General features: G+C 38.5%; 1 protein-coding gene and 1 pseudogene across 1 annotated transcript in view; one reads left to right on the forward strand and one right to left on the reverse strand.

Annotated features, from left to right (window-relative positions):
* USP32 (ubiquitin specific peptidase 32) overlaps positions 1-26356 on the reverse strand; it is a 274526-nt gene that overhangs the window by 22662 nt on the left and 225508 nt on the right. The window contains exons 22-29 of the mRNA XM_004462051.2: positions 25863-26036; positions 25053-25227; positions 24789-24940; positions 23247-23358; positions 21436-21647; positions 10757-10941; positions 2735-2821; positions 2191-2311 (exon numbers count right to left, since the gene is read on the reverse strand). Coding sequence (XP_004462108.2) covers positions 2191-2311; positions 2735-2821; positions 10757-10941; positions 21436-21647; positions 23247-23358; positions 24789-24940; positions 25053-25227; positions 25863-26036 — 1218 coding nt within the window. The remainder of the gene's footprint in view (positions 1-2190; positions 2312-2734; positions 2822-10756; positions 10942-21435; positions 21648-23246; positions 23359-24788; positions 24941-25052; positions 25228-25862; positions 26037-26356) is intronic.
* Positions 4476-5972, forward strand: LOC139437146 (N-acetylneuraminate (7)9-O-acetyltransferase pseudogene; annotated as a pseudogene).

Raw genomic sequence — 26356 nt, forward strand, 5'->3', positions numbered from 1 at the left:
TGCCACCCTTCTCCTGTCCTACTGGAGGTGAGGATGGAGCCACAGGTGGTCCAACAATCCAGTCTGTATAGGCCAAAAGCACTTGCAGTTGCTGAGAGAGACTAGGGAAACACAGCACTCCTCCTATCCTATCGGGGGTGGGGGTGGGGTGGGGCTGGAGTCATAGGTGTCCAACAATTTAGTCCATGTGGGCTGAAAGTGACTACAGCTGCCCAGAGTTGCTGGTGCAGAGTTGCCGGTGCAGGTCCCCCCAGCTTCCTTCCTGCCAGAGGTTGCTGGCAGGTTGCTGGAGCCTAGGCTAGGATTGAAATCCGACCTGGGTAGAAAGAAGCTCATCCCTAATGCCAATGTGATTTTCAATCAGCCCTGCTTCCCCTCATAGTGGGGGTGGAGTTAAAATGGAGGCTATCAGCCTCTTTTAGATTTGGACAGGTTCAAACTTTAGCTGTTCTTAGGATTAGACTCTAGCCAGCTAATTTTATTAATCAGGAGCTGAAGTCAGTGCCTGACCATCTCTTCCTCCCCTATTTTTGGGAAATGTAGCCTTGAACTCCAGCCCAGGATCAGCTCCTGAGGTGGCTTGTGCTGCCAGCAGGGGATGGACACCGACCTTTGTGGTGTAGAGTGTTCTACTCATGAATCTTCACTGTAGATGGGCAGTCTCTTTCTTCCGTTCTTCCAAGGATGTTGCAGGATGCTCTTCTAGTTTCCTGGGCCCCCCAAATAGGTGCTTTAGATAGCTCTGGGTGATTACTAACTGCCCTGTAGGATGAGCTGACTCTTGGAACTCCTTACTCTGCCACCATCTTGCCCCCCTCTCTCATAAGGGCAATAGTCTTTATTTTGAACCACAGTGATTTCTTGGTCTATGTGATTCTACAAGCACATGCAGAAGCCACATGTAGGAAGAGACCAGATTAGTCATATGGTGTTACTCCACAACAAGGCAGGATATCTCAAAAACTTCTTGGTTTCCACTGCAACTGGAAAGAGGTGAGATTTAACAGGTCACTTCAGCTCTTCTTCCTATAAGCAGGACATCCTGCCGAGCTTTTCAGACTACACAATGGTTTTTTTTTTTTTAATCATCTTTGACAGGAGTGTCTTGTCTGAATAATGTCCTATCAGATTTTATGCTACCAAAGATTTAGGAATCATTCTATAAGTTGCTAAAATTTCCCCTCTTCAAATGAGGCATGGGTGAAGTTTCTGAATTACCTTGAGAGAGTGAGCATGATGTAGTAGATTATCAACTTCTTTTCCACTTCCTTTAGCTTTATGTAGCCCAGTGATCTTTCATTTGGCAACTATCCACAAATTATATTCATCCTTGGCTAGTGAGAGCTACCAGGAACCTCAGGGTGAGTAGGACATATTTAGGGATCTAAGTAGGGAACTATGTCTGGAATTGGTAGTTTCCTTAATTTGTGTCAACAGCACAAAAAGAGAAGTCAATTACCTTACTCACTTATCTAAAATGCTTCAATAAATAGTGAAGGAAATTTAAAGAAATGAAGTACCATATAGGTGCAAAAACCACCACAAATCTTCATGTGACTTAAACTCCTTTGTTTCTGTTGCATTTACTTCATCAGATTCTTTATATCTCAGCCTACAAGATACCTAGTCAATCTATTCTTCAAACAACAACTGGTTGATTAAAACTTCCTGAAGCAAACACTTTATGTATGGAGTTAGTTTTCCTTTTGAAGTAACATTTTAAAAATTTAAAAATTGCTCTGGCCACAGTGTGACAGTAGAGAAATGACAGGTTTGAGACATACTCTTAGGTACCTAGCCTTGAAACATTTCAATTCTTTTTCTAATTTATCTGATTTCCATGCCCATCAAGACTAGCAGCTATAGCACTGGGATGCATTTGCACTAAATTGTGGTGGTTATCAAATGCTGCAGCTTCAGTGATATTGAAAAAATGAGCAGAGAGATAATTATGGCTTGTGAGTCATGGCCAGAAAATATAACTTCTTAATTACACTCAGAGTTTTGTCTCTATATTTACTTAGTAAAAAACTCAAGCTATCAGGTTACTGTATTTAAGTGAGATAGGGAATGCCATGAATGTTTTTCTATATGTATTTAAATAGTCTAAAACAAGAAATAGCATGACTCAATTACACTGAGATATATGTCACATAAAAACACCACTATATGGTGGCCCTGAGTACTTACCCTTTCCTGAGATGTCTGATAACGGAGGTGAAGAGCTGTGGGGTCCCAATCCACAGCAATATAGGCATTTCCAATGAAAGCTCTGTCTTCCCCACATTCAATTTTACAGCCTCTGCAAAATCTAAAGGAGAAAAAAGAAAAAACATCCATTGAGGAAGGAGTAATTATGAAAGAATCTACATTTCTTTATCAATAATATTCTCCGTAAGCTCCGCAATTCTTCTAAAATCCAAAAACAGACTTCCAGCACGGTCTATTAAGTAGACTTATGTTCTACTGGGTTCAGAATTGCCACACTGATTTGTACTTAAGGAGCTTGAGATATAGAATACAGAATACTAAATGTTGAACATAAACTATGAATTTGGTATGGACTGTAGAGTTTATAAAGCCAATCATGTCTCAAAAGCAAAATTCAGCTATCTTCCTCACCAGGAAGAGATGAATTAACAATTCCTAAATTTATGTCAAACTTCTTACTTGCTATTACTTTTAGAACCTGCAATTATACTAAAATTTTTCTTTGGCAAAAGGGTCACTTTACCTATACCATGGGCACCAAGCACAGGAGTTCCCATCTTTCTGCACAACTCGTAGAGTAAATGGATATTGGTAGCCCATACTGTCATCACTGAAACAGAAGAAAACATACACCAAATAGTATAAGAAGCATTTCAGGCTTGGGGTCCAACTCTTTCATTTTCCCTTGAAGTAATCTTAGGAAGGGGCATTTGTCACAGCAGTGTGCTCATGTTGACTGCTCAATGCTGCTTCTCCTAACCCATTGGCTGCACAACTCTACCACAATATGGACTCCCATGCTTTCACTGCTTATCGCATACTAGGTTGCCAGATGCCTCTTAAGAGGGTCCATGTGGTCCATGAAAATTTTACAAGATAACCAATCATGTGCTCATATACCAATTATCCTTTTACCTTTATTCTAGTAAACTAAAATAATTAGACCTTCCCATGACAAGAACGTTAACATACCACAGAAGGCCGAAAGGTCATATCTGGTTTGCTGAGGAGCTGGCTACCTGTGTATTCAGAAGATTTCCTTTATCAGAATCCCTGCTATGTACCTGCTCTTTACCCTTTCCCCTCTGCCTTAACTATTCAAAGCTTTAAGCTACACACCTTTCTAGTAATAACTTCCTTTAACTACCAACAATTGTGTCAAAATAGTTCTGTCACCTCCCCAACCTAAAAAAAATTTACCCCTTCTTGCCCCAACAAGAAGCAACACAAAAGAATATCACATAAGAGCAGTATACTTTATGGCTCATTTGGCAACTGATAGTGGCTATACACAGCTGCTGAAGGTAATGAAACCACCTTAATAAATACTGTAAGGGCAAAGTGAGTATTGTGTTCAAATACAGGAATTCCCTTCTTTCTACTCAACTCATTGAGTGGATATTGATAGCCCATATATCCAGGATCATGTCCAAATCAGGTCAACGTAAGGAATAAAAAAAACGTAGAGGGACAAAAGGTAGCACTCCCACAGGAAGCTGTGTGGCTCCTCTCTTCTGAACATTTCCTTTACCCTTTTGCTCAAACTAAAGCCTGACTTTCCTGAGAACCCTGCTTTGCCTATAACCTCTTATGTGTTGAATGTGTCTTCTCATATAACCATCTATCTCATATAACCACATATAACCATATATCAGCTCGCTGCACCTGGAAATAAGATAGGGGTCTCTTCCTTATGCTTATTTGCTACTTTTAAATGATTTCTCCTTCATCCTTTCTAAAAACTTCTGGATTCCTCGTAGCATAGGCTATTTTATATATATATATTTTTTTTTTATTTATCCCCCTCTCCCCCGCCATGTCTCACATTCTTGTCATTGGCACCGGGAATCTGTGTCTCTTTTTTGTTGCATCATCTTGCTGCATCAGCCACTCCTGGGCAGGCTGTGCTTTTTTTGCATGGGGTGGCTTTCCTTGTGGAGCGCACTCCTTGTGCGTGGGGCTCCTCTACGTGGGGGACACCCCTATGTGGCATGGCACTCCTTGTGCGCATCAGCACTGCATGTGGGCCAGCTCACCCTGGGCCTCCCATATGGTAAGTGGACACTCTATCAATTGAGCCAAATCTGCTTCCCTGTAGCACAGGCTATTGAATTCTCTTCAGATTTGAGGTCTGTTTTTCTTTCCACCACTTCTCCTTTATTTATTTCTAGTGACTTCAACATCAAGGTAATTAATCCAACAATACTCTGGCTTCCTCACTTCTACAATAACTATTTCCAGCACTGTTGTCATGGAGGAACCAAGATGGCGGCTCTGGCCTACAACCTGGGCAAGCAGGAGATCAACCACTACTTCAGCGTGAGGAGCGCCAAGGTGCTGGTGCTGGAGGCCGTGCTGCTGCTCGCGGCCTGCCACCTCGCTTCCCGCCACTACCGAGGCAATGATTCATGTGAATACCTCCTCTCAAGTGGCAGATTTCTTGGAAAGAAAGTTTGGCAACCTCACAGTTGTATGATGCATAAATACAAATTTGGTGAAGCAAAGAACTGCCTTGTAGATAAACATATTGCATTTACTGGAGATTCCAGAATTCGTCAGTTATTTCATTCTTTTGTAAAAATAATTAATCCCCAATTCAAAGAAGGAAATAAGCATGAAAACATGCCTTTTGAAGACAAGACTGCATCAGTTAAAGTGGATTTTCTGTGGCATCCAGAAGTTAATGGTTCTATGAAACAGTGTATCAAAGTATGGACTGAGGATTCTGTTACAAAGCCCCATGTGATTGTAGCAGGAGCTGCCACGTGGTTCATCAAGATTCACAATGGTAGCAGTGAAGCACTTTCCCAATATAAAATGAACATTACCTCCACAGCACCACTTTTAGAAAAATTAGCAAAGACTAGTGATGTTTACTGGGTTTTACAAGATCCTGTTTATGAAGATCTATTAAGTGAAAATAGGAAAATGATCACTAATGAGAAGATAGATGCCTACAATGAAGCTGCAGTCAGTATTTTCAATAGTAGCACCAAAACTTCTAAATCAAATGTCAAGATGTTTAGTGTTTCCAAATTAATTGCTCAAGAAACCATCATGAAATCTTTGGATAGCTTACATCTACCTGCATCAAGCAGAGAAACTAGTACAATGATTCTTATGAACGTGTATTGCAATAAGATTTTGAAGCCTATAGATGGTTCCTGTTGTCAACCCCAGCTTCCTCTTACTCTCATGCAGAAGTTAGCTGCTTGTTTTTTCACTTTCTCTGTTATCGGATATTTAATTTTTTATGTAATTCATCGTAATGCTCATCGGAAGAATAAGCCATGTCCTGATTTGGAAAGTGGAGAGGAAAAGAAAAATACTATCAATACCCCTTTGTCTGCATTAGAAATACTTTTACAGGCTTTCTGCACACGTGGCCTGATTATGGCTTATTTCTATATGTCTGACCATGAAAATCTGTTTATGAAGGAAAACAAATTTTATATGCATTCATCATTCTTTATTCCAATTATCTACATCTTGGTTTTGGGAATATTTTACAATGAAAATACTAAAGAGAGAAAAGTATTAAATAGAGAACAAACAGATGAATGGAAGGGCTGGATACAAGTTGTGATTTTGATTTATCACATCTCTGGAGCAAGTATATTTTTGCCAGTTTACATGCACATTCAGGTTCTGGTTGCTGCATATCTGTTTTAAACAGGATATGGGCATTTCTCATGCTTTTGGATCAAAGGAGACTTTGGAATCCATAGAGTATGTCAGGTCTTATTTCATCTCAATTTCCTGGTAGTGGTGTTATGTATAGTAATGGATCAGCCTTACCAATTCTATTACTTTGTCCCCTTGGTCACTGTATGGTTCATGGTCATATATGCTACTTTAGCACTATGGTCACAGATAATCCAAAAAAAAGCAAATGGAAATTGTTTCTGGCATTTTGGCTTACTGTTGAAACTAGCCTTCTTGCTGTCCTGTATATGCTTTTTGGCTTATTCTCAGGGTGCATTTGAGAAGATCTTTTCTCTTTGGCCATTGTCCAAGTGTTCTGAACTGAAAGGGAATGTATATGAATGGTGGTTCAGATGGAGGTTAGACCGTTACGTCGTCTTTCATGGGATGCTGTTTGCTTTCATTTATCTGACTTTGCAGAAGCGCCAAGTACTTTCTGAAGAAAAGAGTGGACCTCTTTTTTCAAACTGAATTTCAAATTTTCTATCATTTATTTCAGTAGTTTCTTTCTTGACTTATTCCATCTGGGCTAGCAGTTGCAAAAACAAAGCAGAATGCAATGAACTCCATCCATCTGTTTATGAGGTACAGATTTTAGCCTTCATCCTGATAAGAAACGTCCCTGGATATGCCCGTTCAGTTTACAGTTCATTTTTTGCTTGGTTTGGAAAAATTTCATTAGAGCTCTTTATTTGCCAATATCACATATGGCTGGCTGCAGACACAAGGGGTATCTTAGTACTTATACCTGGAAACCCTATGCTCAACATCATTGTCAGCACTTTTATATTTGTTTGTGAGGCACATGAAATTCTCAGATCACCAATGATATTGCACAGATTATTATCCTTAAAGATAATTCATCTCTGTTGAAAAGGTTGGCATTTGTAGCTATATTTTTTTGTGGACTCCTTATCTTATCATCCATTCAAGAAAAATCAGGACATTAGCTTCCAAAAATAAAAAAACTTAAACTCTTCAGGCTTAACTCTGTGTCTACCTAGAGCAGTAAAGCATCTATCTGGGGGATATAAATATGTATATAAATGTAAACTTGTGTGGCAAGAGGACAAGTCATTGATGTCTGTTGAAAATGTATGATTGTGTATATACTGGAAATATATTTCATGTGAAATAGTTAAAAAAAAAAAAGAACCAGAATGCATTGTTTAGAATTGCATGTGCAAAGTCTTTTTTACCAGATCTCTTATTTCCATCTATAAATGATTTTAACTTAATGTGTGAAGGCAGGGAAATTATTAACTTTCCAGTAAATAAATGGAATTAGCATAGTGGTACCTCTGAGTGTTTTGATATTTACTGAATTTGTATTAATAAGATTGTCTGCACCTGTGTTCATCATGGAACTTCCTACTTCACTGAAATTTTCTTACTCAAGATTGACTGCAGTATTGTTTTATCATGTACAATGATGTGGAATGATAAACAGTATGTCTTTAATTTATATGTGTTCAAGTTGTGATGTTAAGTGCTTCCTGACATGATTTTGCCTTTTAATTGTGGTTACCAGGTATAATATTGCTTTGTACACTTTGTCTCACAGAATTGTTCTAGGCTCTGTAACTGGGTTTTGTCATTGTTGGTATTGTAGTTGTTTCTTTTTATAAAAAGTCTGTAATATTTCATATCCTATGTATCCATTTATAATGGCCCCACACACCCACTAATTAATTTTTGTCCCTTATTTCCAATTTTTGGAAAGTGCTTTATAGGCTTTTTGGTGTTTCCTATTACTCTATTATTATTTTTTAAAAATCTCTCTCAATCTAAACTTGTGCAGTATAGCGAAGAATCAAGTTGCTGCGATTGAGAATCTGACCATATGTGGAATTTTAAGTAAACCAGTCACTTTTGGCAATATTTTTGCTTTTGTTTTGGTTTGATTTTGTTACAAGCTAACTGTTAGAGGTACAAATTTGTCAGTTGTACAGATTTGATTATGTTTTTAATCTTTGAAAGACTGCACTTGTTTGCTTTTACTATGTGTGGGGTAAAATGTATTTTTTGTTCACATTATATGAGAATACAGAATAATTTAAACAGTAAATAAATGTTCTGTGGATACTTGAAAAAAAAAATTATTTCCATCCCATCTGAGCTAATGGTCTTATTCTAGACCTTGTCAAGACAAACTTAATCACCTCCAACATCTGAATTCCAAGTATTCTATTTTGCAATCACCATCATTAATTTTTTTGAGATCACTTACTCTAGTATTCTCAAATAGTTCTTTGACCCAATTGAAACTTCCAATCACTGCCCTCAAATCCTTACTTTCCTACTTACCAACCATCTCTCAAAATAATTATTCTGTAGCACAAAACTTTAATTCCAGGAATTTGTCCATTCACCTAAAATTTCAATTTTACCAGCAGGAATACTCACAAAACTAGAGAAATACAGAATGATCCTTTACGTATTCATCACACAAATACAATAATAACCAACTCTTTGCCACTCTTATTTCATCTATACCCCTCCCTTACCCAATCCAACTAGATCCTTTAGAAGGAAATCAGAAGCATTCTATCATTTCATCAATAAATACTTCACTGTTTAACTCTAAAAGATAAGCTTTTATTATTTTTTCAATGTTTGCAGGACCATTCTTTTTTTAACCCACTCCAAACCCCATGCCTCATTTATCATTAAAATAGCTTTTAGAAAAGTTACTGAAGACTGTCATTTTAACAAATCTAGTGATTAATTTCCAATCCTATCAATCTCCTCATAGCATTTGAAACAGGTGATTACTCAATTCCTTAAAATACTCTTTTCTCTCAGCTTTTACGGTACTACTCACTTCTGGTTTTCTTCTTATCATACATCACTGGCTGTTCCTTCTCAAACTCCTTTGTTGCTTCCCTCCTCTCCTTAGCTCTAAATATTGGAGTGCCACAGAAATTAGATCTTGGGTATATTTTCTCTCTCTCTCTTCTTACAGATTGTTTGCCCTCACTGTCTGCTCTCTATGTCTGTTCATGTGTGCTCATCTTTTTAGGAGTCATCGGGAACTGAATGTGGGACCTCCTATGTGGGAGGGAGGTATTAAATTGCTTGAGCCACCTCCACTCCCTGCTTGTTGTATCTCTCATTGTATTTCCTCTGTTGTGTTTCTTTGTGTATCATCTTGTTGCATCAGCTCGCTGTACCAGACCATCTCTCACTGTTTTGCTTGTCTTCTTTAGGAGGCACAGGGAACTGAACCCAGGACTTCCCATGTGGCAGGCAGGTACCCAACTGCTTGAGCTACTTCTGCTTCCCTTTTCTCTTATTAAGTGTTATCATCTGGTCTCATAGCTTTAAATAACACCTTTTTGTTGATGAATCCTATAAATCTCCAACAAAGGACACTCAAGTCTATACGTCACTTCAATTATAATAGGTATCTTGAATTATCTGGATTCTTGTCATCTCTTGTCAAAACTGGCTTCTTCTCCAATCTTTCTCATTTCATTAAATGGTACCACAATTCACCAACAATTCCTCAGGCTGAAAACCCATTCTGGACTCCTTATTCTCTCATACTCCATATCCAATTCATTTGTAAATCCTAGAAAAAGTCCTCATCTAGAAGTCCTTTAACTATTCAGACTTTCAATTCAATTTAATCTGGCATAACATTCTTCAACTAAATTGCTTTCCATTGTTTGCAGTTTTCCTTCAAGATTTATTTACCTTAAGCTTTAGTGTAATCATCAAATGATTCCATAACATAATGAATAACTGTCAGAAGAAAGAACTTTACTCAGTTAACATGGGACGAACTCTTACTTGCACCATGATAGCAAGAAAACAATCTGCAATTCAGTTGAGATATAAATAAGTCATCACAACTCCAACAACTGCACAAAGTAAATATCTTTACTAATTCAATAGACCAGTGATGGGAGAATGGAAAGAAAACACAAGATGGGAAGCGGACTTGGCCCAGTGGTTAGGGCGTCTGTCTACCACAGGGGAGGTCTGCGGTTCAAACCCCGGGCCTCCTTGACCCAAGTGGAGCTGGTCCACGTGCAGCGCAAGGAGTGCCGTGCCATGCAGGGGTGTCCCTGCGTAGGAGAGCCCCACGCGCAAGGAGTGCGCCCCGTAGGGAGAGCTGCACAGTGTGCAAGAAAGTGCAGCCTGCCCAGGAATGGCGCTGCACACACGGAGAGCTGACACAACAAGATGACGTAACAAAAAGAAACACAGATTCCCGTGCCACTGACAACAGAAGCAGACATAGAAGAACATGAAGCAAATAGACAGAGAACAGACAACTGGGGTCGGGGGAAAGGGGAGATAAATAAATAAATAAATCTTTTTAAAAAAAAGAAAACAAAAGATGTTTATTTTCTTTACTCAGACTTATGACATTATTCCATGTTAAAATGACATGGTATTGAATAATCCAACTGAATCATTTGTTATCAGAATTTTTAGAATTCATATATAGGTATTCACACTATCACTCCTGTTCTGAATTTTAGAGAACTGAAATGATAGCAAATTTCCAGGCAAATTCATTATTTTCTACTTTTCCAATAACAGAAGACAAGGATATTATCTGAAGCATTAGCAGGAAGGATTTGTGCAAGAGATTAGAAAATCAAAGGATTATTAAATACCAGAATGTCTAGATGACTAAAGGAAGCTGTATAGTCTTTCCTACTCAAAATATGAAACCAAATGATTGAATTATATGTTCTCTGGGTATTCTTCATGGAGTGATCAACTGGACATGGAATAGGTCCTATAAATCATGCAGAATCCATATAAATTCTTATCCTTCTAGAGTTTGGAAACTATAAATTCTAGGTTGATTCTGTGAACTTACCAATCCTGAGCATGGTTACTAGCTTCCTGAGGTGGGAGTGGGCTGGCTAATCGAGATACTTGAATCCAAACCGCATCATACAGGTCTTTCTTCCGGGTATGCACAGTACATGGAACAATCAGTGGCATTCCAAAGAGGCTGGGGCGATTCTTCTGAGATGACAGAAAATACAATTCTGTCCTCATCTATATGTACAAACAAAGAGAAGAGTGAGCTGAGAAGATAGGCCTCTGATTCCTCCCTTCTCAGAATGCCAATAAGCATCATTAACATCTTTAAATTAGTCACTACCACACTCTCTATAAAGAATCATTTTTGTTAACATGAAAATCGTGGATAAAGTGGAATCATGGGAAGTGGTTGTGGCTCAACTGAACTGATAGTGTGTGCCTTCCATATGGAGGGTCCAAGGTTTGATACCCAGGCTCCTGATGTGGTGAGCTGGCCCAAGTGCAGTGAGTGCTGTGCCACGCAGGGGTGTCCTCTGTGTAGGGGTGCCCCATGCACAAGGAGTGCACCCTGCAAGGAGGGCGGCCCCGCGTGAAAAAAGCGCAGCCTACCCAGGCATGGCACCACACAAATGGAGAGCTGACGCAGCAAGATGATGCAACAAAAAAACACAACAGTCTCCCAGTGCCGCATGAGAAGAATGCAAGCGGACACAGAAGAACACACAGCAAATGGACAGAGAGAGCAGACAACGGGGGAAGGGGGGTATGGGGGGGAGGGGAGAGAAATAAAACAAAATCTTTAAAAAAAATGTGGAATCATTGCAAGGTTGAGAGTTGTTGAAAATCTATCAAACTTGACATTCAGGATTTAATATTTTCAAACTATAATTTTCTCTAAAAAACATTTCTCACACACACTGCATCACATGTAAAACAAGTAGCAATTTTGTAGTTCAAGACTTTGGATATTTAAAACCATTTTTTTCCCCAGGAAGTATGCCAGTAAATTAAAAAATGCCCTCAAAATGAAGTTTACTTAGAGTTAGCTATTGGTAGTTTTTAGAGCAACAATTACCAAACTTCTGGAGACTTGGGAAACCCAGTAATTTAATTTCATTAGCAACTTATGCACCTTCTTAAAAGGAGCTAAGTGGTTTTAGTCTTTTTTCTTCTAATATTTGCTTTGAGTATGTTATGGATATTTTCTATGATATTCCTTTATATAAAGATACTGCATGGAATTAGCATGGAACAGTTAGTGGGGGTTCAGGATTGCTCAAAAAGCTGAACACTTGGACATTTAATAATTTAAGAACTTTAGGGAAGCGGACTTGGTCCAGTGGTTAGGGCGTCCATCTACCACATGGGAGGTCCGTGGTTCAAACCCCGGGCCTCCTTGACCCATGTGGAGCTGGCTCATGTGCAGTGCTGATGCACACAAGGAGTGCCCGGCCACGTAGGAGTGTTCCCGTGTAGGAGAGCCTCACGCACAAGGAGTGTGCCCTGTAAGAAGAGCCACCCAGCGCGAAAGAAAGTGCAGCCTGCCCAGGAATGGTGCCACACACACGGAGAGCTGACACAACAAGATGATGCAACAAAAAGAAACACAGATTCCCGTGCTGCTGACAACAACAGAAGTGGACAAAGAAGAACACGCAGTAAATGGACACAGAGAGCAGACAATGGGGGGAGAGGTGGTTTGTGGGAAGGGGAGAGAAATAAATAAAAAATCTTCAAAAAAAAAACTTTGGTCTTATGTAGCAGTTAGAAAAGCTAAATCAACAACTTATAAACTCACTAATGGTTGGCTAATTTCTAAAGGCCCTTATTTACGTCAGATTCTCAAGCATTTTATTTTGCCATTATCCATTTAAGCTTAGCTAAATACATGATTCTAAGACCGTGAGTTCATGTGTCAGTATTATTATAAGATAGCTCAGCACTATAGTTTTAATCTAAAACTTAGATATTTTCTCCTTAAATTTCCACTTTTCCTCCATTCCAACTCTGAGTTGATGACTTATTTTTTATTTCTTTAAAAAAGTTTTAGGGAAGCGGACTTGGCCCAGTGGTTAGAGCATCCATCTACCACATGGGAGGTCCGTGGTTCAAACCCCGGGCCTCCTTGACACGTGTGGAGCTGGCTCAGTGCAGTGCGATGCGCGCAGAGTGCCTTTTCACACAGGGGTGTCCCCCGCATAGGGGAGGCCCATGCGCAAGGAGTGTGCCCCATAAGGAGAGCCGCCCAGCGGGAGAGAAGGTACAGCCTGCCCAGGAATGGTGCTGCACACACGGAGAGTTGACACGGCAAGATGACGCAACAAAAAGAAACACAGATTCCCATGCTGCTCACAAAAACAGAAGTGGACAAAGAAGACGAGGAAAATGGACACAGAGAACAGACAACCGGGACTGGGGGGGCAGGGGTGAGGGCAGGAAGGGGCGAGAAAGAAATAAATAAATCTTAAAAAAAAAGTTTTTAATTGTGGTAACAGATACACAACATAAAAATTCCCATTTTAATCACTTTCAATTATATAATTCAGTGATATTAATTAAATTCACTAAGCCCCCACTTGATACAGAGGTAGAGTGGACATCACCATCCCAGGGCCCACAGAAAGGAGGACTAAAATATGCATTAGAATGGACTTACTGATATTCTACTATAAAACTATTGTGACTACAAATAGAAGAAATTGTATCATTGAAGGGAAGAAAGTGGCCACAGTAGTTGCTGAGAGCAGAGAGTGGGAAGAAGAAATGTGATGAGGGGCATTTTCGGGACTTGGAACTGTCCTAAAAGATACTGCAGGGTCAGATGTTGGACATTATATATCCTGCCATAAGCCACTGAATGTACTGGGGGAGAGTGTGAACTACAGAGTAAACTATTATCCACGTGGTGCAGCAGTGCTCCAAAATGTGTTTGCCGAGTGTGATGAGTGTGCCACAATGATGAGCGAGGTTGTTGGTGTGGGAGGAAAGGGGTCGGTATACGGGAACCTCTTTTTTATAATGTAACCTTTTTTTGTGATGTATGTATCTTCAAAAACTTACAATTTAAAAAAAATGATAGGGGTGGGGGTGGGCAGTGGGTTATATGGGAACTTATGTTTTTGTAATGTAATGTTCTATGTGGTCTATTAACTTTAATTTAAAAAAGGTGTTATTAAAAATTAATAAACTGTAATCCATACAAAAAATTACATTCACAATGTTGTGCTTCCATCATCACCATACATTATCAAACCTTTTCCATCACCCCAAAGAGAAACTCTGTACCTACCAAGCATTAACTCTTCATCTTCTCCACTTCCCCTCCAGTCCCAGTAACCTGTAATCTACTTTCTAGTCTCTTAAGAATTTGCATATTCTAGTTACTTAAGTGAAATCTGACAATATCTGTCTTCTTGTGTCTTCAAAGTTAGATAACTCTTTATATAACTCCTTATATAATAAGCAATGCCTCTCCCCTCTCCTCTTCTCATTATACCTCTTTTCTCAACACACATAATTTTTATCCTCTTGAAGTAACTTTAACTGGTGCCCTAGGGTCCATTCCTGCTCAGTTTCTCATAGGATGATGTTCTCAATTCTATTGCATCAGGAATTTTCCTTTAGTCCTCTCTTAGTAACTTGTTCTCTCATCTGAAAAAACTCACTGGACCTAACTGCTAAGTTCTTGTCTTGTTTCTTTACTTGTTTACACTGATACTTTCTTCAGTTTTCATTCTTTTCTACTTCTCTAACCCAAGTAACTACTTTTTTCTGTCTTTAAATTGACTCATTTAGCTGCTGCATCACTATATTCTTTTCCTATTTCTTCCTCTATCTCTATGCTATGAATATTCTTGCCTATGTTGCCTTGCCTTATTCCTTTTTTTCCAAATCTGTAGAAGGGAGGAAAAAGAAAAAAACTACTTTGAAAGTAATTGAATCATAAGAGTAAAAGGGTCTGAAAGAAAGTTGCAATGAAAATGAAGAAGAAATAACAAATTCAAGTAGTATTTTCCCCCCAACCCTTCTCCCCATGGCTGACCACAGCTCCTGCCACGCGCCCCTCTTGCAGATTTTGGAACCTCCACCCGGTCACAGACTCCCTGGCCAACCTGCACTATGTGTGTTGCCTTTCATGGAAATAATGGGGAAATGGAGTTGACTTGGGCAAATGGTAAAATCAATTTTAGGCATTCTCAAAAGCAACTGGCTAGATCATGAAGGAAACTGGAAATAGGGAATTGTCTAAAAGGTGAAAATTCAAGCTGGCAACATGGTTATATATATGGTCCATAATTAGAAAATCCTAAACATAATGCTTTGGCATTTACCAAGCACTTTATATACAATCTACTATTTTACATACATAATTGATAACTGATGAGAGCAGTTTTCTAAGAAAGATAAAAAAACATATCTGAGTGCTTAAAACTGAACTGATAATGCTTGGTAGAGGAAAAATGGGGAAATGCATGAGTCATCCAATTATGTTAGTTGATGAAACCACTTGGAGCTGTGATCAAAGACAATTCCAAGTCACAGATATACCCCTTAGTTCTCCTGGCTGTCCATTCATATAATCCTGTCTAGAACATGGTAAACAGAACATTTTCCACATGGTCAGAGATTCGATTTAAGTCAATGGTTACTATCTCAAAGAGGGGGAAAAAAAAACCCATTTCAAATAATTATCACAGAGCAAACAGTTGTATAATCACTACTCAGGTCAAGAAATAGAAAACTACCAGCACTCCAAAATCCCCCCATGCCACCTTGTTTCTTCAGATTAACAATTCCCTCTTCATCCCCAAAGTTATCGATATCCTGACTTTTGTGGTAATCATGTCCTTGCTTTTCTTTATAATTTTATATCCTCTGTGTATAAACACAATTTCATTTTCCCTCTTTCTGAAGTTTACATAAACAATCATATAATTCTTTTATGTCTGGCTTCTTTCCCTCAACATTATGCTTGAGATTCACTGGTGCTGGGTGTAACTATAAATTCATTTTCATTGCTGTATAATATTCCATTGTATGCCTATTACAAGTTCTTTATTCTTTCCATCACTAATGAACATTTATATTTTCAGTTTTGGGCTACTATGGGCACTGCTATTATGAACATTCTTGAATATATTTCCTGGTGCATATATCTGCTGGGTGGATACCTAAGAGTGGTATCTTTAATTAGAAAAAAATTTTTTGAAGTAGCCATATCAATTTGTACTCTTACTAGTAGTGTATGTGATTTCCTGTTGTTCCATTATTCTTACCAATATTGTCGCTCTAATTTTACCTATTCTTGTGGGTGGTGATTTTTAAAAATTTATTTAATCCCCTCTACCCGCCCCCCCCCCAAATTGCCCTGGCTATCTGCTCTGTCATTGTGTTCATTGTGTGCTCATTTTCTTTCTAGGAGGCACCGAGAACTGAATCCGGTACCCTCCCATGTGGGAGGGAGGCACCCAAAGGCTTGAGCCACCTCCACTCCCGCTTGTTGTGTCTCTCATTGTTTTTCCTCATTGTGTCTCTTCGTTGCATCAACTGTCGCGTCAGCTTGCCATGCCAGCTTGTCATATCAGCTCGTTGTCTTGCCTGTCTTCTTTAGGAGGCACTGGGACCTGAACCTGGGACCTCCCATATGGTAGGCGGTATACTGGTCAGCTAAAGAGGTGCTGATGTAAGATATCAGAAATTGGTTGGTTTTTATAAAGGGTATTTATTTGGGTAGGAAATAACAGATACCAGGCCATAAAGCATAAGTTACTTCCCTCACCAAAGTCTATTTCCACATGTTGGAGCAAGATGGCTCCTGACGTCTGTGAGGGTTCAGGCTTCCTGGGTTCCTCCCTTCCTCAGGCTTCTTTTTCCTGGGCTCAGGGTTTCTCTCTTCCTGGGGTTTCCTTGTGTTTCCTCTGTGAGCTTACTTTCCAGGGCTCCAGCTTAAGGCTTCAGCATCAAACTCCAACATCAAAAACCCCTAACTCTGTTATTTCCCATGCCTTTTTTTTTTTTGTCTTTATGTTTTTAATATTACATTTAAAAAATATGAGGTTCCCATATATCCCCACCCCCCTGACCCCACTCCTCCCCCCATAACAAGAATCTCCTCCATCATCATGAGACATTCATTGCATTTGGTGAATACATCTCCGAGCACCGCAGCACCTCATGGTCAATGGTCCACGTCATAGCCCACACTCTCCCACAGTCCACCCAGTGGGCCATAGGAGGACATACAATGTCCTGTAACTGTCCCTGCAGCACCACCCAGGACAACTCCAAGTCCTGAAAATGCCCCCACATCTCATCTCTTGCTCCCACTCCCTACCCCCAGCAGCCACCATGGCCACTTTCTCCACACCAATGCCACATTTTCTTCGATTACTAATCACAATAGTTCATGAATAAAGTATCAGTAAGTCCACTCTAATCCATACTCTATTCCTCTATCCTGTGGACCTTGGAATGGTTGTGTCTACTCTACATCTATATGAAGAGGGGGCTTAGATTCCACATGAATGCTGGATGCAATTCTCTTGCTTTCAGTTGTAGGCACTCTTGGCTCCCTGGTGTGGTGGTTGACCTTCTTCACCTCCATCAGTGAGTCCCCACCCCTTGGTGCCCAGGTACAGACCAGATTACAAATATAATCCAGTATCTATTTTTGGAATTCATAACCATATCAAACTGCTACAGCAGGTGACCAATGGCTTGAGCCACATCTGTTTCCTGGGTAGTAATATTTTAATGTGGTTTTAATTTGCATTGACCTAATTATTAATGAAGTTGATCACTTTTTCATGTTTACTGGCAGTTTACATATCCTTTTTGTAAAGTACCTGTCCAAGTATCTTGATCACTTTTTATTGAATTGTTCTTTCTTTCTCTATGACTTAAAGGAGTTCTTTATATTTCCTGGATTGAACTCTTTTACTGGATATATGAGTTACAAAAATATTCTACTCTGAGGCTTGCCTTTTCACACTCTTAATGATGTCTCTGATTAAACTAAGGTTCTTAATTTAAATAAAGTTCAATTTATCAGTCTTTTCCTTTATGATTCATGCTTATTTTCTATTTAAGCAGTCTTCCCCTAAAACAAGATCATCTTCCAGGGGTTACCTATTTATTTATTTAAAAATAAATTTTATTTTAAAGCAGTTTTAAGGTTTACAGAAACTATTTTGCTCTTCATATTTTATTTTTATAATCCATCTAAAATTGATTTTTGTGTGGTGAGAGGTGTCAAATTTCATATGGATATCCAATTGTCCTAGCACCATTTACTGAGAAAAGTAACTTAGTCATTGCTGTGCAGTGCCATCTTATTATAAATGAAATGTGCACATATATGCACTCTCTATTCAATTCTATTCCATTGGTCTCTTAGTACCAATAGCACATTGTTTTAAATATCATTGCTTTATAAAATAAATCTTGATATTCAGTAGATCAATTCCTCATGCATTATTCTTCTTCAAGAGTATCTTGGTTATTCTTTCTTTTTTTTAAAGATTTATTTTTTATTTATTTCTCTCCCCATCCCTAGTTGTCTGCTCTCTGTGTCTATTCACCATATGTTCTTCTGTGCCCGCTTGTATTCTTGGCAGTGGCACCGGGAATCTATGTTTGTTTGTTTTTTTAAGATTTATTTGTATCTATTTCTCTCCCCTTCCTCCCCCCCTCCCCAGTTGTCTGTTCTCTGTGTCTATTTGCTGCGTCTTCTTTGTCCACTTCTGTTGTCAGTGGCATGGGAATCTGTGTCTCTTTTTGTTGCGTCATCTTGTGTCAGCTCTCCGTGTGTGCAGTGCCATTCCTGGGCAGGCTGCACTTTCTTTCGTGCTGGGCGGCTCTCCATACGGGGTGCACTCCTTGCGCGTGGGGCTCCCCTACGTGGGGGACATCCTGCGTGGCATGGCACTCCTTGCGCGCATCAGCACTGCAGGTAGGCCAGTTGCACAAGGGTTGAGGCCCGGGGTTTGAACTGTGGACCTCCCATGTGGTAGACGGACGCCCTAACCACTTGGCGAAGTCCGCTTCCCCTATGTCTCTTTTTGTTGCATTATCTTGCTGTGCCAGCTCTCTGTGTGTGCAGCACCACTCCTGGGCAGGCTGCACTTTTTTTGTGTGGGTTGGTTCTCCTTACAGGGCACACTCCTTGTGCATGGAACTCCCCTAAGCGGGGGATGCCCCTGTGTGACATGGCACTCCTTGTGCGCATCAGCACTGTGCATGGGCCAGCTCACCGCACGAGTCAGAAGGCCCTGGGTTTGAACCCTAGAACTCCCATGTGGTAGGCAGATGCTATATCAATTGAGCCAAATCCGCTTCCTTCTTGGTTATTCTTAGTGTTGTATTTCTACATTCTAGAACCAGCTTATCCAGTTACATATACACAAAGCATATGTGTACACCATTGGCATTTTTATTGGGATTGTGCACTGAATCTGTATATCAGTTTTCAGAGAACTAATTATCTTTAAAATATTGAGTTTTCTAGTCCATGAATATGGTTTATTCCTTCAAATATTTGACTCTTTAATTTCTATTAACAATATTCTATTTACTTCTGTTTAGATGTCTTGTATATAATTTCGTAGTTTTATATTCCTAGGTACTTGATTTCTTTTGATACTATGAAAATGGTATCTGTAGCAGGTTAAATGGTATCCTCCAAACAAGATATGTATATATTCTAACTCTCAGAACCTATGCATCTGACCTTATTAGGAAAAACGGTCTTTACAGGTGTAATTAAGATATGGATTTTGAGAAGAGATCATCCTGGAGTATCCAGGTGGGTCCCATATCCAATGACAAATGTGTTTTTAAGAGAAAATCAGAGGGAGAAGGGGAAGAAGGCTATGACAAGATGGAGTTAGAGATTGGGATTTATGTAGCCACAAGTCAGAAATGCTTTGGAGTCACCAGAAGCTGGAATAGGCAAGGAAGGAGTCTCCTCTAGAGCCTCTGAAGGGAGGATGGCTCTGTGACATTCTGATTTCAGACTTCTGGCCTCCAGAACTGTGAGAGAATAAAGTGTTTCAAGCCATTGAGTTTGTAGTTATTTGTTACAGCAGCCTTAGGAAACTAATATAACACATTTTTACTATTTTGTTTTATCTTGCTGTTGTTCAGTGTATTTGATTTTTGTAGATTGACCTTTTATCTGGTATCCTTACTAAATTCTATTCATGTATGTTTTTAAATGAGTAAGGAACAGTGTATTTTACCCAATAAACATAATAAATAAGAAAATAAGACAGAATATGAGAAACAAAGACTGAGAGAAGGATAAAGAAAATCTGAAGAGGAAAAAGACATGAGAGAGCCAAGGTTGGTATATTCTATGACATTGGTTTAATCTGTTTTGGTCGTATTCTGATGTTTACTTGTGTTCTAATCACGAGTGAAAGTTATAACCTGTTGTCCCTTGGAAATCAGAAAGCCAGAGTGAATTTTTTGAACAGAGGTAGGGGTAACTAATGATTCTTAGAAATTATTCAGTAGCCCTACTCTTCTATAATTTAAAATTAGGATACCGAGGTCCAAAGAGCTCAACCAGCTATCTAATGGTTTAATCTGTTTTGGTCATATTCTGATGTTTACTTGTGTTTTAATCACGAGTGAAAGTTATAACTTGTTGTCCCTTGGAAATCAGAAAGCCAGAGTGAATTTTTGAACAGAGGTAGGGGTAACTTAATGATTCTTAGAAATTATCCAGGAGCACTACTCTTCTATGGCTTAAAATTAGGATACTGAGGTCCAAAGAGCGCAATCAGCTATCTAATGGTAGAATAAGAAAACAATACCTAGTCCAGTGCTCTTTGTATTCTATCAAATTGCTACTATGTATGATGTTAATCTCTTTAACAACTATCCACTGATCAGTTTTTCAGATTTTCCTTTATTTTTTTAATCCCCCCCCTTGCGTCTTGCTTGCTGTCTGCTCGTTGTGTCCATCTGCTTTGCCTTCTTCTGTGTGTCTGTATTTATTTATATTTTTATTTCCCCTCCCCCCCTTGCGGCTTGCTTATTGTTTTGCTCTGTGTCCATTCACTGTGTGTTCTTCTGTGTTTTTTACTTGTCTCCCCTTTTCTGTTTTGTCACCTTGCTGAGTTGGCTCTCCATGGCGCTTGTGGGCCGGGTGGCACTCCACAGTGCTTGTAGGCCAGGCGGCACTCTGTGGTATGCGGGTGAGCCTGCCTTCAAAAGGAGGCCCTGGGACACGAACCCAGGGCCTCCCATATGGTAGACAGGAGCCCAACTGATTGAGCCACAGTCGCTTCCCTTTTCCTTTGTTTTTATCAGTCAACTTTCAATGCAATAGCCATATATTAGTCACCAAGGGAGGAACTATGCACAGCTTGACTTGCCCAAGAACATTCTTGTATCCTTCAAAACAAAGTACCTTCTCCAAAGGCATTCACATTTATATGGCAAAGAAGATGACATACAATGCCTACATGAATATATAGGAGACACAGCTTTTTAAAGAAAGTATACTCAGATGCACCAACTATTTTGCTGCCTCAATATGTGTGTGAAGAGTGTCATTTCATACATAGGCAGTCATGTGTAAGACTAAATCCTAGCTGCAATCACTTACATTAGCATATACAAACTTAAAGTATGTTCAGTGAAGATGCTGCAAAGACATAAAATTTAAGACTCAAATGAGATTGGCAAGAACAGCAGTAATTTTTCTAACATTTAACTAACCATTTTTCGATGGACAGCAATGATGTAGCCTATAAAGGGGTTGTCAGGAAGAGATGGCATATGACCATTCACCAATCCATTTGTGAAGTTCTTCTCAGTTCCACATGGCACAACAGTGTTTGGCATTCCATTGGGGATGAATATTGGTCGGGGCAGGTCCCCATTGGTGGTTAGGGTGAACACTCCATTTGTAGATGGGGAAGAGGAGCAATCTACAAATCCAAAGATTAATACAGCATCATAAACTTGTAGTACCTTCATCTTTGCTCTTTTCTCAGGTATCACAGGGACCCAGACCATTGATAGTATAGTGAGTGACTTTTACATAGGATAGGGAGAAATCATAATTCAAATAAGAATTCTAGATTGTTCGGAAGATTTTAATTTTAGGTTTTACTTCCATAACTCACACTAACTAAACAAAACAAGAATAGTTGCTGGAATCTGCAAGTTGCATTTTTGCAAAAGCCAGTATCTGCACTATGCTGTGGCACACAAACTGTTCAGCCACTTGTTTTCTGGCTTTTCCCCATTCCTCTAAACCAGCTCTGTCCAAAAGGGTAACTGTTAGCCAGATGTTGCTTTTTTTAAAAAAAATGTGCTAATATGGAAAGTTCAAGAGACTTATTAAGTGAAACATGCAGCAAGGTGCTGAACAGTGTTTATATGCTACTTTTAGTTTAATAAAGAGTTAAAAAGATTTGCTTGCATTCATATAAAGAAACACTGAAATAATAGACACACACAAATGGTTATAGGATGGTGAGCAATGTGATAAATGGAAACAGTTGGAAAGGAGACTTATCACTGTATAAACCTCTTAGTTGTTTTAATTTTTGACCTGTGTGTTTTCAGAATAAAAAAATAACACAACTACTCCATGAAAAAGTCAATTTCATTAAAGACATCAACTACTTAAAAGAAAAAAACTGGTCAGCCCCACTGTTCTGTGTTGGGCTCTGAAAAGACAACAAAGCATTTAACAGATATTAATACATGTCATACCCTAATTCAATGAGTGCTGCATGATGCCTCCTTGTTGTATTTATTCCCCCAGATGTACTTTCTAAATTAAAATCAAATTAAAAATTCATTTCTTTAGTTCCAAAGGCAACATTTCATGTGCTCAAAAGTTCATGGCTACTGTATTGGACAGAAAAGATTATATAGCATTTCCATAATTGCAGACAGTTCTAATGTATAGTGCTTCTGTACACATAAAGCAACATTAAATCACCCACCAACTCCCATCAGTTCCATCTACTAAGTGTCAATGAGAGGAGTCTCTATAGGACTTAGGAGAGGGTTTTCTCTCTTGAGTTTCATTCTCTATGAAGCACTATATAGTTGGGAAATGAACCTAATTATCAGCAGTATAAAGAGGAAAAGACAAAGCATATTAATGGCCTTAAAGACTCTAAAATGAATTACCATATTAAGTCACATGCAATATTTGATAAACAGATTCCTTTTTAGCTATATTGTTTATGCTTTTTAATAATAGTATGTTCCCCTCATGTCATTTGCTGCCATGTTAGTATTAGATAAAAGAGTTAAAAGAGATCTGAATTAAATAGAAAGATTAGTTAGTAATTAGCTATCTAACTTAGTCACTTAAGTTTCTCTGGATTTTAGTTAGGTTCCTCAATTATAAATTGAGGAATCTGAGCCAAATGATCAATAAAGCTTCCTTCCAGCAACAAGATTCTTTTGTTCTATATTCTCAGTCCAAATAAACATAGAAAGGATGACAATCCTAAAACCAATATTTAAAGATCAGATTATGAAAAGGAGCTCCAGTTCTATCTTACCTGTCTGTATTGGACTTGAAGCTGAAGTTGGAGATCCAGGGATAGGAATTTCAAATGCACATAGAAATCCACTCACAGATAGTCGCACTTTTTGGTTGTCCTGAGGGAAGTTCTACACAAAAAGAAGCAAGTGAGAAAGGGGAGATGTTTCAGATAAAATGGAAAACACCTCTCTAATGTATTTGAAAAGCAAATGTCTTAGCTATCTCCATAAGTAAAACAAAACAAGATGAATACTTTTTCTCAACTAAAAGATGAATGCTTGATAAAATATCTGAAAACCAACCTCACTGCCAAAGAAAACCATTATTCCTTTCCATAGTAAGGAAGGATGTTGGTAAAACTGACTGAAGTTTAGTCTTCATTTTGAGCACCAAAACCAAAAACTCTCAGAGCAAGCTTGCTTATGCATTTCTTACAAAGCAATGTCACTGAGGCGGGAGTTTGTTCAGAAACCCCAGAGATAAATACAAGTAACCAATGGCAGAAGCTCAAATTAGGTAAGTCAGTATATTTATTAGATTGTTTGTATCCCTTGTTGCTGTGCAGGAAAAACTGATTTGTGTCTATCTTTAAAAAAAATTTTTTTTGGAAACACTAGCTTATTTTATTAAATTTTTAAAAAAATTTATTCCCCTCCCTCACCCCTGCCCTAGTTGTCTGTTCTCTGTGTCCATTTGCTCCATGTTCTTCTTTGTCCACTTCTGTTGTTGTCAGCGGCACAGGAATCTGTGTTTCTTTTTATTGAGTCATCTTGCTGCGTCAGCTCTCCGTGTGTGTGGCACTATTCCTGGGCAGGATGATCTTTCTTTCACGCTGGGCAGCTCTCCTTACGGGGAGCACTCCTTGCGCGTGGGGCTCCCCTACGCAGGGGACACCCCTACGTGGCAGGGCACTCCTTGAGCGCATCAGCACTGCACATGGGCCAGCTCCACACAGGTCAAGGAGGCCCGGGGTTTGAACCGTGGACCTCCCATGTGGTAGACGGATGCCCTATCCATTGGGCCAAGTCCACTTCCCGTGTCTATTTATTTATCTTTATTCTCTAATTTCTTTGTGTGTTCAAAGGCCAAGGACAGATAAATATTTATAAATAAAAAAACACACATTCATAAATACATAAAATACCTTAGACTAGAGGGAATTCTAGTGATAGTGGTGATACAGAAGAGCTGTTAAGTATAGCAGGAGCAGTCTCTGGGGGTAACCTGTACTAGAATGATATAACTAGATCACTCCAGATCTAGCTTAAATATTTCCCTTCTTTAAAAATACCACCATTATTGTTACCACTTTATTCAGATAGAAAATCCTTTTAAGTTTCTGGGTTGAAAAACTTTTGTAAGCTTTTGTTGTTGTTGTTGTTGTTATTGTTCAGTTTTCCTGTGTTTTATTATCTCCCTTGGTCATTTAACATACTAATTAATCCTACTAATGTTTTAAGAATTGAGAGAACTGAACTGTGGTTTTTTCTTTTTCTTTTTTTTTCTTCTTGACCAGTGGTTTTCAAATCAAGGGTTTCCCAGAAATAGTTAATATTACCTTTATGTTGGAACCATGTACTTCTGCAAGAAGAATTTGTTCTGATTTAAGTCCACAGAGATCACTCAGTTGTTTTTTTAAACCTGTGTACTTTTCGTCCATATTCAGTCTTAATCCATAGCGCACAGGGGTAGTGCCATCTAATTTAATAACTAATGAAAAGAAAGAGTTTTTATCAGTAAAACGCAGTTTTCACTGAAAGCCCTACATTGTATATTATTTGAATAATGGAGTTAAATAATTTTTCAGAATTTTGTGACCCACCTGTTATTTCTAAATGCATGTAACTGTCCATTGGTAGTGGCAAAGATAAAAAATTGAAAGGGTCAAATCTGACACTTATATGCCCACATGTCTTGCATTTGACTTGGGATCTTAGTTGCCCATGGAACAAATCCACAACAATTGATCTATTCCTTCTCAGATGGTTGTCCCAAGCCTAGTAAGAAAAAAGATTAGAGGCCTTTTTCCCCCCAAAATTCAAAAGACAATAAGCATTTCTATATAAATTCAGAAAACAGTTAAATATATTGGATTTATATGTCAAGAATATAATCTTTAGTCTTTATTTAAAATATAAACATTTTATATTTATGAATTCAGAAACATGATTTAAAATGTTTTATCTACTGAGAGAGGAGAAAACAAGTTAACAGAATTTGATTCTTCTCAACATATCAAATACTAAATTTGTATGGAAAATCTCATTTATATCTTTGTTTTTACCAAAGTAACAATGATGAGTATCAAAGTTTTTTATACATTAAAAAGCACAAAAGTATACATTAATTTAGCAATCATGAGCACTCTTGAAATTGTACCGGATAATAATTATTCCTATACTTCTTCCCATAAAATTTATAATAGGAAATGGCAACATTTTTCTATTTTCATTAAAGGTGCTTTTGTTTTAGCATTACTGCACAAGAATTAAGTAAAGATATATAAATTCCTTTGCTTTCAAAGTAAAACTCTGGTTACAGAATAGTTTAGCTTGTATTAAGTTCTGCTACATTTATTTGTGGCAAGAACAATTAATCTATTGCTTACATTAGAAACTCAAAACTGACAAACCTCTGCAGCTACTTCCCAGTCTGGTCGGCCATCACTGTCCTTCAGTTCCACATATGGTTTCTCATGGACTCGGTTGAGATCTTCATGAAGACCATCCAAGAGAAAAGCCAGAAGTTCTTGGGAGTCTTGTTGCTGGAACCCATTAAACCTGGGAGCATATTTTGCTATGGTCCACTAGAAATATAAGATGAATCAAAATCATTATTCTGTACCCCATGAAATTTGGAATGCACATACCCCATAATTTAATAAAAGGCATTATAAGCAAGAAAGCAGTGCAGTATTCAGTCTTTCTCTATTTCAGCAAATATATTTTGGATAAGCATGAAATATTTCTAATCTAAATCTCAAATGACAAAAAAATGAAGTATTTGGCCAATACCAGTGAATTCTATTTCAGTATCATACGCAAACTGAGTTCTTCAAGCACATAGATGCTATTTATGACAGAAATATTAAAATAGCATTTGTTCACATAGTAAGATTCCCTATTC

Source organism: Dasypus novemcinctus, chromosome 21 (genome assembly GCF_030445035.2).
Source record: "Dasypus novemcinctus isolate mDasNov1 chromosome 21, mDasNov1.1.hap2, whole genome shotgun sequence".
In the NCBI taxonomy this organism is placed as follows: domain Eukaryota; kingdom Metazoa; phylum Chordata; class Mammalia; order Cingulata; family Dasypodidae; genus Dasypus; species Dasypus novemcinctus.